The sequence below is a fragment of the Zosterops lateralis genome, assembly GCF_965231275.1.
Source record: "Zosterops lateralis genome assembly, chromosome: 14".
NCBI classification, from domain to species: Eukaryota; Metazoa; Chordata; class Aves; order Passeriformes; family Zosteropidae; genus Zosterops; species Zosterops lateralis.
The window spans coordinates 2,203,878-2,218,624 of record NC_139774.1 but is presented as its reverse complement, the minus strand read 5'-3'; the positions used below and the strand labels follow the sequence as shown (position 1 = coordinate 2,218,624).

At 53.9% G+C, this 14,747-nt stretch overlaps 2 protein-coding genes across 2 annotated transcripts in view; both read left to right on the top strand.

Moving 5' to 3' along the window:
* Nucleotides 1-1,834: 1,834 nt before the first annotated feature.
* LOC310914961 (uncharacterized protein) overlaps nt 1,835-14,747 on the top strand; it is a gene marked incomplete at its 3' end in the record, with an annotated part of 41,005 nt that continues 28,092 nt past the window's right edge. Inside the window, 3 exon segments of the mRNA XM_083871479.1 lie at nt 1,835-4,393; nt 5,576-5,636; nt 6,121-6,284. Of these exon segments, the coding sequence (XP_083727605.1) occupies nt 1,913-4,393; nt 5,576-5,636; nt 6,121-6,284 (2,706 nt within the window). The 5' untranslated portion in view covers nt 1,835-1,912.
* On the top strand, nt 6,453-13,119 carry LOC310915192 (protocadherin gamma-A10-like; the record flags this gene model as incomplete). Its single annotated transcript, XM_083871903.1, has 2 exons — nt 6,453-8,903; nt 13,033-13,119. 2 exons carry the CDS (start codon nt 6,453-6,455, stop codon nt 13,117-13,119), a joined length of 2,538 nt encoding a protein of 845 aa, XP_083728029.1.

The window sequence follows — 14,747 nt, the reverse complement described above, 5'->3', positions numbered from 1 at the left end:
AGGGGCCAGTGGGAGAACGTGTGCAGTGTCCCCCACATCATCACCCAGAGGAACATGCTCGGCAATCATCTGGAGGCTGTTAAATGGCTGAGGAACAGGCTGGATAGTCACCTCCAAAGAGTTACAGGCAGTTTCTCAGTGTCCAGGTGGAAAGCAGTGCCTTGTGTTGTCCCTCCAATGTCCTTCCTGGGACCTTCAGTACTGTTTATTCCCTCCATGGACAATGGGATGGAATGCAGCTTCAGAACGTTTTCAGCTGACACCAATTTGAGTTGATTGCCGAGAGGGCAGAGATGCCAACGAGGGATGGGCTGGAGAAGTGGCCCCGTGCAGCCATCATGAAGTTGAGCAGGGCAAAGTGCAAGGACCTGCACGTGGGTCAGGGCAATTCCCAGTTTAAAGAGAGAGTAGGGGATAGGGAACAGCTTAGGAGAGAAGTACTTTGGGTTATTGGTGGGCGATAAGATGGGACATGATCTGCCAATGGGCACCTGCTGCTCAAATTGTGTTCTGCACTGCATAACAAGTTCTGTGCCCGGCAGGTCGAGGGAGATCCTTTCCCCACTCTAAACTCCTTTTGTGAGACCATAGACTGCATAGAGATTTTGCCCAATATCCCAGATGGACATGCTGGAATCCCCAGAAGGATCATGAAAATGATCTGAGGTTTGAAACGTCTCTTCTATGCAGAAGGTCTGAAGGAGTTTGGGTCTTTACACATGGAGAAAAGATACCTCAGTGTAGACTTTTAAAAGGTTTTTTTGCTGTTTCAATTTATGAGTAAGTTTATAGGAAGTATGGACAGAGCTCTTTTTATCAGGTCCAGTGGTCATAGGACAGTGGAGAAGTGTTTATAAGTAAAAGAGGAGAGGTTTTGATTAGAAGGAAGCTTTGTAGTGTGGGTGGTGAGAAAATTGAACATATTGCCCAGAGATGTTATGGATATGCATCCAATGTCCAAGTCTAGCCAGAAGTGTTCCTTCTTATGGCAGAGGTGTGGATTAAATGTCCTTAAAGGAAAATAGAAGTTGGAAACTGTAAACACCGTTTAGCTCTATGAAGAACTGAGCGTCGCTGAATTTCATTTTCCATTGTCAGGCACTGAGATCTGGGGATGCAGATGAAACAAGTATAATGAGTCAGAAACAAAGGAGTAAACGATATTCTGCTGTCTTGGCATAGGGGTTGCTTACATTGCTTTAGGCTGAACTTTATGTCAGATTGATTCGTCCGAGGTAATGAAAGGACAATTCAAAGGATGTGATGAAGTGTGCAAAAGTTCTCGAGGTCTTCTCTATATTATCATTTATTGCTGCTGCAGATAAGCCGTCATTTTATTCAAAACCGCTAAATTCCATTCTTTACTGCACTGCCATGGGTGTTTGCTTCTCTGACTGTTCAGTGCGATTCAAAAGAATGCCCTAAAAGCACGGAGAGCACATCTCAGATAGAACCGCCTTGGTTTCGAATAGAGCCTGAGCTTGTGCTGTCGCTGTTTGCAGTGGAGGAGAGACCCCGGCGGCGGCGCAGCCCCGAGCCCCGCCCAAAGCCGGGCCCCCTTGAGCGCGGCCATCGGGCGGCTGCAGTGGCGTGGCGGCGCCTCCGGGTGTCGCTGTTGGCCGCCGCCGAGCGGCGCTGGAGCCGCGGCCGCCGCAGCGTCCTGCCCCCGCAGGCTGCTCGCTCGCCCGGCGCCGGCCACGGCGGCAGCGGCCCCGACACCACCGGCAGCAGCAGCGGCGAGAGGCGGCGGCGCTTGTCGGCGCTTGTCGGGGAGCAGCGGCGTCCGAGGCGGCCCGAGCGGGCTGGCTGCGCTGCGGCGGCCCGTGCGCTGTGTGAGAGCGAGAGCGGCTGGAAGGGAGGCAGGGCAGCGGCAGGAGCCCGGCAGGAGCGCGGCGAGCTGTGGCGAGAGAGAATGGCGGTGAGGCGGCGGCAGAGGCGCGGGCCGGGCGGCGGGCGAGCGCTGCTGGGCGCGGTGCTTTGGTGCGTGTGGTGGCGGGCGGCGGCCGAGCGGGTCCGCTACGCCATCCCCGAGGAGCTGGGCAGAGGCTCGCTGGTGGGGCCGCTGGCGCGGGACCTGGGGCTCAGCGCGGACGAGCTGCCGGCGCGGAGGCTGCAGGTGGCGTCTGCCGGCAAGAAGCAGCTGAACTATTTCACGGTGAATGAGGAGAACGGGAACCTGTACGTGAACGAGAGGCTGGACCGGGAGGAGATGTGCGGCGAGTCGGCGACCTGCTCCGTCAGCTTCGAGGCGGTGGTGCACAATCCCCTGAACATTTTCCATGTCGAGGTGTCCATCGAGGACGTGAATGACAACTCCCCGACCTTCAGCAAGGCTGCTCTGGAACTGGAGATCAGTGAATGGACGCTTCCCGGTGCTCATTTTCCTCTCGAGATGGCCCGAGATGCGGACTCAGGAAGTAATTCGCTGCTGACTTACCAGCTCGCCAGCAACCCGTCCTTCTCTCTGGCTTTAAAGGAGAGCCCTGATGGAAGTAAGCAGCCGGAATTAGTGCTGGAGAGAGCGTTGGACCGGGAGAAGCAGAGCTCCTTTGAGTTGGTGCTGGCAGCGGTGGATGGCGGCGACCCTGCGAGGTCCGGCAGTGTCCAGATTCGCATCAACGTGACAGACGCCAATGACAATCCGCCCGTGTTCAGCAAAAGTGTCTACGAGGCGCGAGTGGCGGAGAATCTGCCTGTGGGGTCGCTGGTGCTTCGGGTGCAGGCGACAGATGCGGACGAGGGCAGCAACGGGAGGGTCTCCTACTCCTTCAGTAACGTTCCGGGCGCCATAAGTTCGTTGTTCGCGGTGGACAGTGAGAACGGGGAAATGAGGACAGCGGGTCCCCTCGATTTCGAGGAGAAGAATAAATACATCTTCGGGCTAGAGGCGAGAGACGGAGGGGGTTTGTTATCACACTGCAAAGTGCAAATAGACGTCACGGACGAAAATGACAACGCGCCCGAGATCACGGTTCTGTCATTGTCCAGTCCCGTGCCCGAGGACGCCCCGGTCGGCACCGTGGTGGCCCTGCTGAACGTGAACGATCCGGACTCCGGCGAGAACGGTCAGGTGTCGTGCGAGCTCTTGGGCGAGGCGCCGCTGTCGATCGTGGCGTCGCCGGGCGGCTCGTACAAGGTGGTGACGGCGAGCGCGCTGGACCGCGAGCAGGCGTCCGAGCACCGCGTGACGGTGGCGGCCCGGGACCGGGGCAGGCCGGCGCTGCGGAGCAGCACGGAGCTGGTGCTGGAGGTGTCGGACGTGAACGACAACGCGCCGGTGTTCGAGGAGGCGGCGTACAGCGCGTACGTGGCGGAGAACAACGCGGCGGGCGCGCTGGTGGTGCGCGTGCAGGCGCGGGACGCGGACGCGGGCGCCAACGGGCGCGTGAGCTACTGGCTGGCGGGCGGCAGCGCGGGCGCGGCGGGCGCGGCGCCGCCGGTGTCGGTGGAGGCGCGGAGCGGCGCGCTGTACGCGCAGCGCTCCTTGGACTACGAGCAGTGCCGCGAGTTCGCGGTGGCGGTGCGGGCGCAGGACGGCGGCTCGCCGGCGCGCAGCTCCACGGCCACGGTGCGCGTCTTCGTGCTGGACCGCAACGACAACGCGCCGCGGGTGCTCTGGCCGGCGGCGGCGGGCGCGGGGGCCGCCGCGGCGCCGGGAGAGGCGGCGGGGGCTCCTCCTCCGTTCGAGGTGGTTCCGCGTTCGGCCGAGGCCGGGTACCTGGTGGCCAAGGTGGTGGCGGTGGACGCGGACGCGGGGCGCAACGCGTGGCTGTCGTACGAGCTGGTGCAGGCGTCGGAGCCGGCGCTGTTCCGCGTGGGGCCGCACAGCGGCGAGGTGCGCACGGCGCGCGCCGTGTCCGAGCGGGACGCGGCCAAGCAGCGTGTGGTGGCCGTGGTGAAGGACCACGGGCAGCCGGCGCTGTCGGCCACGGCCACGCTGCACGTGGTGCTGGCCGAGAGCTTGCAGGAGGCGCTGCCGGAGCTGAGCGAGCGGGCGGCGGGCGGCGAGGCGGCGGCGGCGGCGGCCGAGCTGCAGTTCTACCTGGTGCTGGCGCTGGCGCTGCTGTCGGCGCTGCTGGTGCTGAGCGTGGCGCTCTTGGTGCTGGCGCGGCTGCGCCGGGCCGGGCCGCCCGCCGTGCTGCGCTGCCTGGGCGCGCAGCGCTTCTCGGTGGCCGGCGCCGCCTTCCCGGCCGACTTCTGCGAGGGCACCTTGCCCTACTCCTACAACCTGTGCGTGGCGGCGCCGGCCCGCGCCGTGCCCGAGGCCGCTTGGCCGCCGCCGCCGCCGCCGGTGCCCATCCTGTCGGCGGAGGAGCTTCTGGGCGGGGATTCCTGCGAGAAGCCGAGCCCGAACAGCGGCGCCGTCGAGGGAGAGGCTCCCGCCGTTGCCGACGTACCGCAGGTCTGTTAAACCGCGGGCTCGTTCTGTTATTGAGGCTTTCTTTAACGTTTTCTTTTCCCCCCTCTCTTTCTCTGCATGGTGTCAATGAGAAGTCCCCATTTGTGTTTTCATGCAGCCGCGGAAAGCTGTCATTTTTCCTTGGTAACAACTGGGGTTTCTGATGGGATGCTTTGACTGTAACTCGAATTTTAAGTTCCAGTAGGGTTCCCCTGTTTTCCGGGAAATATCTCTGTAGGATGCACACACCTGCCTCCATGAATGAGTGAATTCAGGACAGGGCTGTTCCCCTTCCATGGAGAAGGGGAAACTCGCGGTAGGACTTGGTTCCTCCTTGGTAACCGAGTCAAGTTCGGTGGAGGCGTCTTGTCCTCAACACCTGTGCTGTATCAATTAAAACACGTTTACCGCATTGAAGTTGGATGCTTACTCTAGAGGAGATTCGCTGATTCTGCGTGATGGAGGTAAAACACCGAGAAGTAATGTAGCTTATTTCTTTCCTGATTTTGTTCAAAAATGTGCTTTTGTGACTGTTCTGTAGCTTTACGCAAGCCCGTTTATTGATGTTCGTTCGTTTGTTTGTTTGTTTGTTTGTTTGTTTTGCCTGTTGGACTCAGAAAGGAAACGTGTGTTAGATGTTATGTTCTGCATCCTGAGTGAAAGAAAAGAATGCCGCCCGTTTTAGGGGGCAATGCAGCAGTGGGCTGGCTTTCTTTTTGCATCCTGGATGGCCGTTCTCTGTTTTAGTGATAATTGTTTCATACAGAGGTGAAGGTGCAGAAAGGTTTGTTTCGGATGTTTCTTTTTTTCCTTTCCTCTTTACCCTAAGGGTTTGACATTTATGGAGATATCGGGTTTTCGGAGAACAGCTGGTTTTTTAAATTCTGACTCTTTACAAGGATAGATATCTGAGATAGGAATACATGAGAGTATCAAGTATCGAGGAGATCGCCGAATTGACAGTTCAGGGGCTTGAATCAAATATATTTGTGCATTTATCACGGGTCTGCAGAGTTTCGAGTGGGCAATTCTACTTTTCTTCTATTGTTCTACAATTCTTTCATTGAAAATTTTGTACTAACCTGATTAAGAAAGTATTCCTGTGATATTTTCTTTACACACACTTCAGTGCTTTAGATGTTGATTCCTGATCAATTCTCTTTCTTTTGGCTACAGAACTACTTGAGGAAGTGTAAATGTGTAAAAAGTAAGGAAACACTAAATTTAACAGAGGATAGTGAGATTAAAACATTTGAATCTTGATTCCTTCAAGTTTTCCTTTGAGAGTATTAGCTGCATCTTTATTTCTCCCTTTAATATTCAAAAAACAATTAGATCCCTGATTTCAAGAAGCATGCAAGTGCTCTCGTCCCATGTATGTTGATGAGCCTGATAGCTCAGGTTGTCCGTGTGTGTGTGAGTGTATCTAACGTTTTCAATCTCAGATCTTGTGGCGGAAGAGGTTTTTTAACAAATAGGGGAAGACTAATGGTAATCTAGAGGTTGAAATGGGGAAAAATTTCTTCAATTTACACATATTGCCATTAGTAAATTATTCGTACTTCCTGCGGTTGAAGCAACACGCTCACGAAATGCCTTTACATTCCTGCCGATCGTGATCCCATCAAGGATCGAAGCAGAGATCGGCTGGAGAAAAGCCAGCGCAGGAGGTCACCGCTGCACGGGAAAAGTCTCCGTGACAAATATCCGGTCCCCGCCAGCTGCCCGTGTGCCCGGCAGCGCCGGGTGCCTGCAGTGCCGGGAGGAGGCTGCGGGCGCCGCTGTTGACCGAGGGGAGCGAGAGGAAGCTCGGAGCGCTCCCGGCAGCCCCGCCCGCTGCGGATCGGCTCGCTCACAAGATCGCCAGATTCTTGGCCCGGCGACCGTGAGGTTTGCGATCCTCCCCGCGGTGCGGAACCGTTCTGCAGCGAAGCGGAGGGACTGCCGGCGGCGGAGCGGCCGGGGGAGGCGAGCCGGAGGAGAGTGAGGCAGATCGGCGATCGGCGGTGGGAGCTGTTCGCGGTGTTGCGGTGCCGGCGGTGCCGCGGCGGAGATGTGCGCGGCGGGGAGGCGCTGGGGCCGGCGGCAGCGAGCTCTGCTCTGGGCCGTCCTGCTGGCGGCGTGGGAGGCGGCGTGGGGGCAGCTGCGCTACTCGGTGCCCGAGGAGATGCCCAAGGGCTCCTTCGTGGGCGACGTGGCCAAGGACCTGGGGCTGCACCTGCCGGGGATCAGCGACCACGGCGTCCGCATTGTCTCCGAGGGCAGGACGCAGTATTTCGCTGTGCATGATAAAACGGGACATTTAGTGACAGTGCAGAGAATCGACAGGGAGCAGCTCTGCAAGAGTGTGCAGCAATGCGTGCTGCGCTGTGAGCTGATAGTGGAGGGGGAAATGAAATTCTATGAAATAGAAGTGGAGATTGTGGATATAAACGACAACACACCCAGCTTTCAAGAGGCAGATACGGATCTCAGACTGAACGAGATGACAGCGCCAGGGTCGCGGTTTCCCCTGCCAGACGCTCACGACCCGGACTCGGGCCGGAATTCCCTGCAGAGCTACGAGCTGAGCGGCGACGAGCACTTCTCGCTGGCCGTGCAGACGGGCCCCGGCGGCGATCAGCGTCCCGAGCTGGTGCTGGCGAAGGCGCTGGACCGGGAGGAGGCGGCGTTTCACGAGCTGGTGCTGAGGGCGAGTGACGGCGGCGATCCGGCGCGGACGGGCACGGCTCGGATCCGAGTGACGGTGCTGGACGCGAACGACAACGCGCCCGTGTTCAGCCAGGCGGAGTACACGGTGCGTGTGCCCGAGGACGTGCCCGTGGGCTCCGTGCTCGTCACCGTCACGGCCACGGACAACGACGAGGGGCTGAATGGGAACGTGAAATACTCGTTAAAGAAAATAACAGAAAGAGCCTTGAACATATTCCATCTGGATTCTGAGACGGGAGCGATCACTCTGTTGCGAAGACTGGACTTCGAGGAAGGCGACTCCTATGAACTGGAGGTGCAGGCACGGGACGGTGGAGGCCTTTTCGACAGTGCCAAAGTCGCGATCACCGTCTCAGACATAAACGATAACCCACCAGTGATTTCGGTAAGGTCAGCGCTGAGTGAGATCTCTGAGGACGCGCCATCGGGGACAGTGGTCGCCCTGCTACACGTGGAGGACCGGGACTCGGGGGCCAACGGCGAGGTGCGCTGCTCTCTTAATGACAATGTCCCGTTCCGGCTGCAGAGCTCGAAGGGCAGCTACTACAGCGTGGTGACAGCGAGCGAGCTGGACCGAGAGCAGGTGTCGGAGTACAACGTGACGGTGCGGGCGGCCGACGGCGGGTCGCCGGCTCTGCAGAGCAGCGCGGTGCTGGCGCTGCGGGTGCTGGACGTGAACGACAACGCGCCGGTGTTCTCGGAGGAGCGCTACAGCGCGCGGCTGTCGGAGAACAACGCGGCGGGCGCGCTGGTGCTGACGGTGCGCGCCACGGACGCGGACTGGGGGCAGAACGCGCGCGTGCGGTACCGGCTGTCGGAGGGGCGGGTGCGGGGCGCGCCGCTGTCGTCGTACGTGTCGGTGCAGGCGGAGACGGGCGCGCTGTACGCGCTGCGCTCCTTGGACTACGAGCAGGTGCGCGAGCTGGAGCTGTGGGTGCGTGCGGAGGACGGCGGCGCGCCGGCGCTGAGCAGCAACGTGTCGGTGCGGCTGCAGATCGTGGACGAGAACGACAACGCGCCGCAGGTGCTGTACCCGCCGGCGGGCGGAGCGGCGGGCGCGGGCGGGGCGCGGTCGGGCGTGGAGCTGGCGCCGCGCTGGTCGGAGCCCGGCGCGCTGGTGGCCAAGGTGGTGGCGGTGGACGCGGACGCGGGCCAGAACGCGTGGCTGTCGTACGAGCTGGCCAAGGCCACGGAGCCGGGGCTGTTCCGCGTGGGGCTGCACAGCGGCGAGGTGCGCACGGCGCGCTCGCCGCTGGCCCGCGACGCGGCGCGCCAGAGCCTGGTGGTGGTGGTGAAGGACCACGGGCGGCCGGCGCTGTCGGCCACGGCCACGCTGAGCGTGGTGCTGGCCGAGAGCGTGGCCGAGCTGCTGGCCGAGCTGGGCAGCGCGGCCGAGGCGGCGGCGGCGCCGGGCGAGGCGGCGGGCGGCCTGACGCGCTGGCTGGTGCTGGCCGTGGCCGCCGTGTCGTGCCTCTTCGTGGCCTTCCTGCTGCTGCTGCTGGCGCTGCGCCTGCGCCGCTGGCGCCGCCGGCACCTGCTGCCGCCCGACGGCGGCGCCTTGCGCGGCGTGCCCGTCTCGCACTTCGTGGGCATCGACGGCGTGCGCGCCTTCCTGCAGTCCTACTCGCACGACGTGTCGCTCACGGCCGACTCGCGCAAGAGCCAGCTGCGCTTCTCGGCCGCCACCTGCTGCGACACCCTCCCGGCCCGGCCGCTGCCCGACGAGCCCGCGCCGCTGCTCGGGGACGAGGATGTGGCCGCCGCCCTCCCCAAGGATCCCTCCGCTCCCTCGGTGAGTTTATCAGTCCATATTTTCCGCAAAACGCTTTCTTTTGAAGCTCCCCTGCCCTTTGGCGGCCGTTTTCTTTGGCTTGCATTGGAGACTTCGTTGAAAAACAAGGTAGAGTTTTCTTTGGTGTCATTCTGAAGACCGGTGCCCGTTCCTGTCGTTGTGGGAACACGGGGTCAGTGTTCAGCGTTCCAGGTAGTGAAGAAGGAAGGAGGGGGAAGGCTGCTGCTGTCAGGCTGTTCTTTAAGTCAGAACTTTGGGTATTTCTCAGGTTCCAGCTATTCTTCCCCTATGGCACCTGTGCTCTGTACAATCCGTGTTCCTGTTAGTATTCGATCTTCTGAATGGATGTATCACGTTTTTAGGAAAGAGAAGTTTTTTGCAGCCTCACGTGTCTTTCCAACAACACATGTCCTTGAATGGGTTGAATGTGTCGTGAACAAAGTGCTGGTGGCTTTGTGTGGAACTTCTCTGCACGTTGTTCTCAGCCTTTTTCGTTCTCCGCGATACATAGTGGATGTCAGCGGGAAAAGTCTTTGTGTCATCCGTGCTTTGATCTTTGTCCTTGACAGAGGATTGAGCCAGGCAACAAGTGGTCCTTGATGCTGTCTGTCTGCCTGTTATGAGGATGAAGGATCCTCTTGAAATTGTGAGTCTTTGAAAAGCCTGTGGGTAACCGGGTGTGGAGGAGGAAATGCAGGAGGAAATGGCAGAACTGCTCTGTTTTGTTTTGTTTTTTGAAGGTCGAGCTATGTCAAATGGAGCTGGATGACTCTTAGCTATGAGATATTTACCATGGCCAGAGAATGGTGTGGGTGGGAAGGGAGAGATTCAAGGTGCAGTGGGACATGTAAGGTGGGCATAATTCCCCCTGTTGCAGATTTTCACTGACTCAGTCTGTCTTGGAAGACTGCTGGGCTTTTCCTTTTAGACCTGTGAAGTGTCTTCCCAGAACTTAAGCGAGCAGGCAAATGGAGCTTCTCTAGTACAGAGAAGTAAAGATAGCTGTGTGAACTTGGTGGTGTGAAGAAAAGTGGTCTGGGGAGCTGGGCCTCCACTGTCACATGTTTTTAGGATATATGGGTGAGAGAACATTATGGATAATGGGAAGGGTTGGAAATGCAAGTCCTGTGAGCTGTGCATGAATGTGTGCTGAAAGAGTCAAGGGAATGATTTCCTCCATTCCCTGTCCAGTTCCTATCTCTAGTGTGAAGCAATATGAGGATTTTCTTCCCCAAGTAATTGTCAAGAAGAGATGTATTCCAGCTGCATGGAGAATGCTGGGAGGGTCTTACTAAATATTTGGAGGCCCTCATAATTGTGTCACTTAAAACCTACATGTTGTACTAATGAAAGGTTCCCGTGTAGGAAGATCAAGCTCTGTGTTTGGTGCCTATAAACGAATTATTAGTCATCTACTCTGAGTTATATCACCGAGAAGATTGTTCTGAGCTCTTCCATTCCGCAGGTGTAAACTTTCTGTCTTGCTGTTCTGATGACCTGAAGGTGCTTCTTTCATGTTTGTAGGTGAAGAGAGAGACTTTTTTTGACCTGTTTCTTTAAAATGTCTGAGTGAGAAATGCTTTTTCTTGTCCCTTGGGTAGGGTGAGAAGTCCAATATTATCCATGGTAAGGAGAGACTGACTGAGTAACTTTCCTTTTGGTGGACTGTCTCTAAATTCTGAAGAATGTCTCTATATTCTGAAGATCTGTGATAACCATGTGAGCTGTGAAGGGTTAGGGGGGAGTGTTGGGGGTGTGGTGTTTGAGGAGGCACTGGTGGAGACATGGCATGTGCTTTGTTGATCCCCAGGGCTATTGCTGGCCTTATGAACATGAGTCAGGAGGAGTCTTATGATTTTATCTTGTGTGGTTTGAACTCAAATGGTCTAGTTTGGGTTTGGTATTCTTTTTCATGCAGAGTGGTAGTCGCAGATCTTGTGAGGAGTCCATGTGCTGAAGAATGGTGATGTTGCCTTTGAGGTGATACTTGGATTGCTGGGTCTTTGTCAGAACCATTTATGGCCTGTATAACATTTTCGACTTGTGTATGTAACTGAGAAGAAAGAGTAATGTTAGTTTTGATGCTTATGATCTGATTATCTGTGCATACAACTTTTCTTCTACTGTTGTCTGTATGCAAAATTTACTTTCCTGTTATGTTTGGACAGAGAGAAGAATTCTGTGTATGCAGAGACAGGGCCAGTGCTGGAGTTCACAGTGATATAGTTCAAAATGAATGAATGAATGGTGTCAAGTTCTATTTGTCCCAGTAGTTAGATGAGGCCCACAGCTGTGGTTCCAAGCTTTTTCTTGATCTTACTTTCCAAGGAAATTACTATCTGGGATGCGCTCCTGTGTGAGGCCTCCTGTACGTTAGTTACAATTGAGTTTCCCGTGTTGTGTATATACTAGAGTTGACAGAATCTGAAACATGAGGCCATGATTGATACTCCTCTGGTGTTTTCCCATTCTTTGCTCAGTGTATTAAGGGGTTTTTGATGATTTGTTTGGGTTGGGTTGTTTGCTTATTTTCTTGTCAAGGAGAAATGTTTATCCTCATTGTGCCTGACAATCCTGCAAACTCCAAAACATACAATTATTCAGTAGGGAGAGTATCTCTCATCCATACTTTGAAGTTGTACACGTAATCATAGAATCAGGGAAACACAGAATCATGGAATGTCTTGGGAAGGACCTTAAAGATCATCTTGTTCTGACTCCTCTGCCATGGGCAGGGACCTCTTCCACCAGACCAGGTTCCTCAGAGCCTCACCCACCCTGACCTTGAATATTAATTAAAGAAATAGAACTTCATAAATATATGTTTCTCTTTGTGGCCAAGATATAACCAAAATTTTGGTGTAGGTTGATGGTGAGACTAAAGGCTCTGCATGCAGAGTGAGGAGGGTGAGAGCTCAGTTCTGTGCCAGGAAAATGGGTGAATCCTTGTGGGTTTGGCTGAGAAATAATTTGATTTCATGCTTGGTGCCAAAGCCATTTCTGTTCTGATCCTGGTTTCTGTGTCATGGAAGAAAATGAGAGTCTTCAACAGTAACATTTTCCGCAGTAACTGTTTAAGTAGAACCATAATTCTTGGCTAAAACAGCCAATTAATCCTGTGTGAAACCTCCATTATCCATCTGCATCTCTATGCAACATTGTGATATCAAGTTCCATAGGAGTTGTAATTACATTTTCCTTCAGGCCTTTGTTTCCAGGTTAGGTTGCAGCTCATTTTCCCAATTCTGGTCAGTACTTTTAAATTTGAAACAGTGACTATTGTTTTTCAGCAAATCTTTGATCCAGCCAACCAGGAAAGAATTGTGTGTGTGGGAAATAGGAAGAATAGGAAGCAGAAGCTCTAAGAGAATCTGTTGCAATTTGTCCGAAGATGGAACTTGGGAAAGAGGCTGATGAGAAGTTGTTTAAAATGATGGTTTCATAACTGTGCAAGGTGAGCAGGTCATGCAGTAGAAGAAGTTGCTGATGAGAGGACTAATTCTTCCATGAAGCCCTTGTCCTGCTGTCCAGTGTAAGTGTTTAGGGCCACACTTGCAGCTTGAGACCTCAGTGACTTCTAGGTGCTCTGAGGGATGAATTTTGAGGCCTGAAATCCAGGCCTAGAAGACTTCACTGTGAGCATGTCTGACAGCTTGTTGCCTTCTAATGCTTCCTTGCCTTCTCTGATTCATGTTTTGTGTTTTTTGACAGTTTTTTTGGTTTGGTGGTTTTTGGGTTTTTTTTGGTTTTTTTTTGGGTTTTTTTTTTTTTGTTTGTTTTTTTTTTTTTTTTTTTTTGTTTTTTTTTTTTTTTTAACTCTGTATGTGGGTAAGTTTACCTTTATCAACAACCTATCATTTTATAGGAATGCATGGTGTGTTCATGTCTCTTGCTCTTGTTTCAGTAGGAGTCGAAGGCAGGAGATATGATATGAGAGTGACTTTGTGTTCTGTTACTGTTGGGAGAATTAGATGTAAATATGACTTCAATAGATGTTGCATCTGTGTGGAAAAGAGCAAGTCATAAAGACTGAGAGGAGATTCCCTCAAAGCCAATGGTTTGATGAGTCATTCTCCATTGGATGACTGCTAATCTTTCAGTATGGTTGTTTACCATTTGTGTGCTTTAGAATCCTTCAGTTCCTTCTCATCACGGTGGGGAGCAGACAAATGGACCTCCCGTCTGGGTGTGGCTGCACGGCATCATCATCTCATGATAAAATTTGAGATTTATCTCCAGTGAGGAGATGGCCACAAGCCAAACCTTCCAGCTGCATGGGGTAGGAGAAAAAGAGAGAGGGGAGCTCTGTGTGTGAGGCTAGAGAAGAAGTCGGTCATTCCCTTGCTTGTCGTATGTCATAGATAACACAAGCCTTGACTGATGGAGTACAGCGTAATTTGAGGTGCTTCTGTAGGGGAAGACCTACAAAATGTTATTGCACCTGTTGACTTATATATGTTTCTAACTCTTGTGCTTCTTGTTGTCATGAGCTCAACCTCAGCATGTCTGATCTTATGTGGAAGGTCTCCTCTGTCCCAGTTGTCCCAGTGCAGGTGCAGTTCCCACACACACCTGGGATGTTTACAGCTGTAAAGAGGAAAGGTTTCATAAGCACAGGTGTGCTCACCCAGGAACACTTTGTCTGTAGTGTCACAATGCAGAAACATCTCTGCTGCAGTTGTCAGAGTGCAGAGCGGCCACTCACCCCAGCCAAGGTTTCCATGAACAGACCAGGGGCCAGTGGGAGAACGTGTGCAGTGTCCCCCACATCATCACCCAGAGGGACATGCTGGGCAATCATCTGGAGGCTGTTAAATGGCTGAGGAACAGGCTGGATAGTCACCTCCAAAGAGTTACAGGCAGTTTCTCAGTGTCCAGGTGGAAAGCAGTGCCTTGTGTTGTCCCTCCAGGGTCCTTCCTGGGACCTTCAGTACTGTTTATTCCCTCCATGGACAATGGGATGGAATGCAGCTTCAGAACGTTTTCAGCTGACACCAATTTGAGTTGATTGCCGAGAGGGCAGAGATGCCAACGAGGGATGGGCTGGAGAAGTGGCCCCGTGCAACCATCATGAAGTTGAGCAGGGCAAAGTGCAAGGTCCTGCACCTGGGTTAGGGCAATTCCCAGTTTAACGAGAGAGTAGGGGATAGGGAACAGCTTAGGAGAGAAGTACTTTGGGTTATTGGTGGGTTAGAGGATGGGACATGATCTGCCAATGGGCACCTGGTGCTCGAATTGTGTCCTGCACTGCATAACAGGTTCTCGTCCGGCAGGTGGAGGGAGATCCTTTCCCCACTCTAAACTCTTTTTGTGAGACTGTAGACTGGTCTGCACGCAGATCTTGAGCCAATATCCCAGATGGACATGCTGGAGTCCCCAGAATGATCATGAAATTGGTCTGAGAGTTGAAACATCTCTGCTATTCAGAAGGCCTGAAAAAGTTTAGGTCTTCATGCATGGAGAAATGATATATCAGTGTTGACTTTTAAAAGGTTTTTTTGTTGTTTCAATTTATGAGTAAGTTTATAGGAACTATGGACAGAGCTCTTTTTATGGGGTCCAGTGGTCATAGGACAGTGGAGAACTGTTTATAAGTAAAAGGCGAGAGGTTTTGATTAGGAGAAATTTGAAGTGTGGGTGGTGGGAAAATGGAACATATTGCCCAGAGATGTTATGGATATGCATCCAATGTCCAAGTCTAGCCAGAAGTGTTCCTTCTTATGGCAGAGGTATTGATTAAATGTCCTTAAAGGAAAATTGAAGTTGCAAACTGTAAACACCGTTTAGCTCTATGAAGGATTCAGCATTGCTGAGTTTCATTTTCCATTGTCAGGCACTGAGATC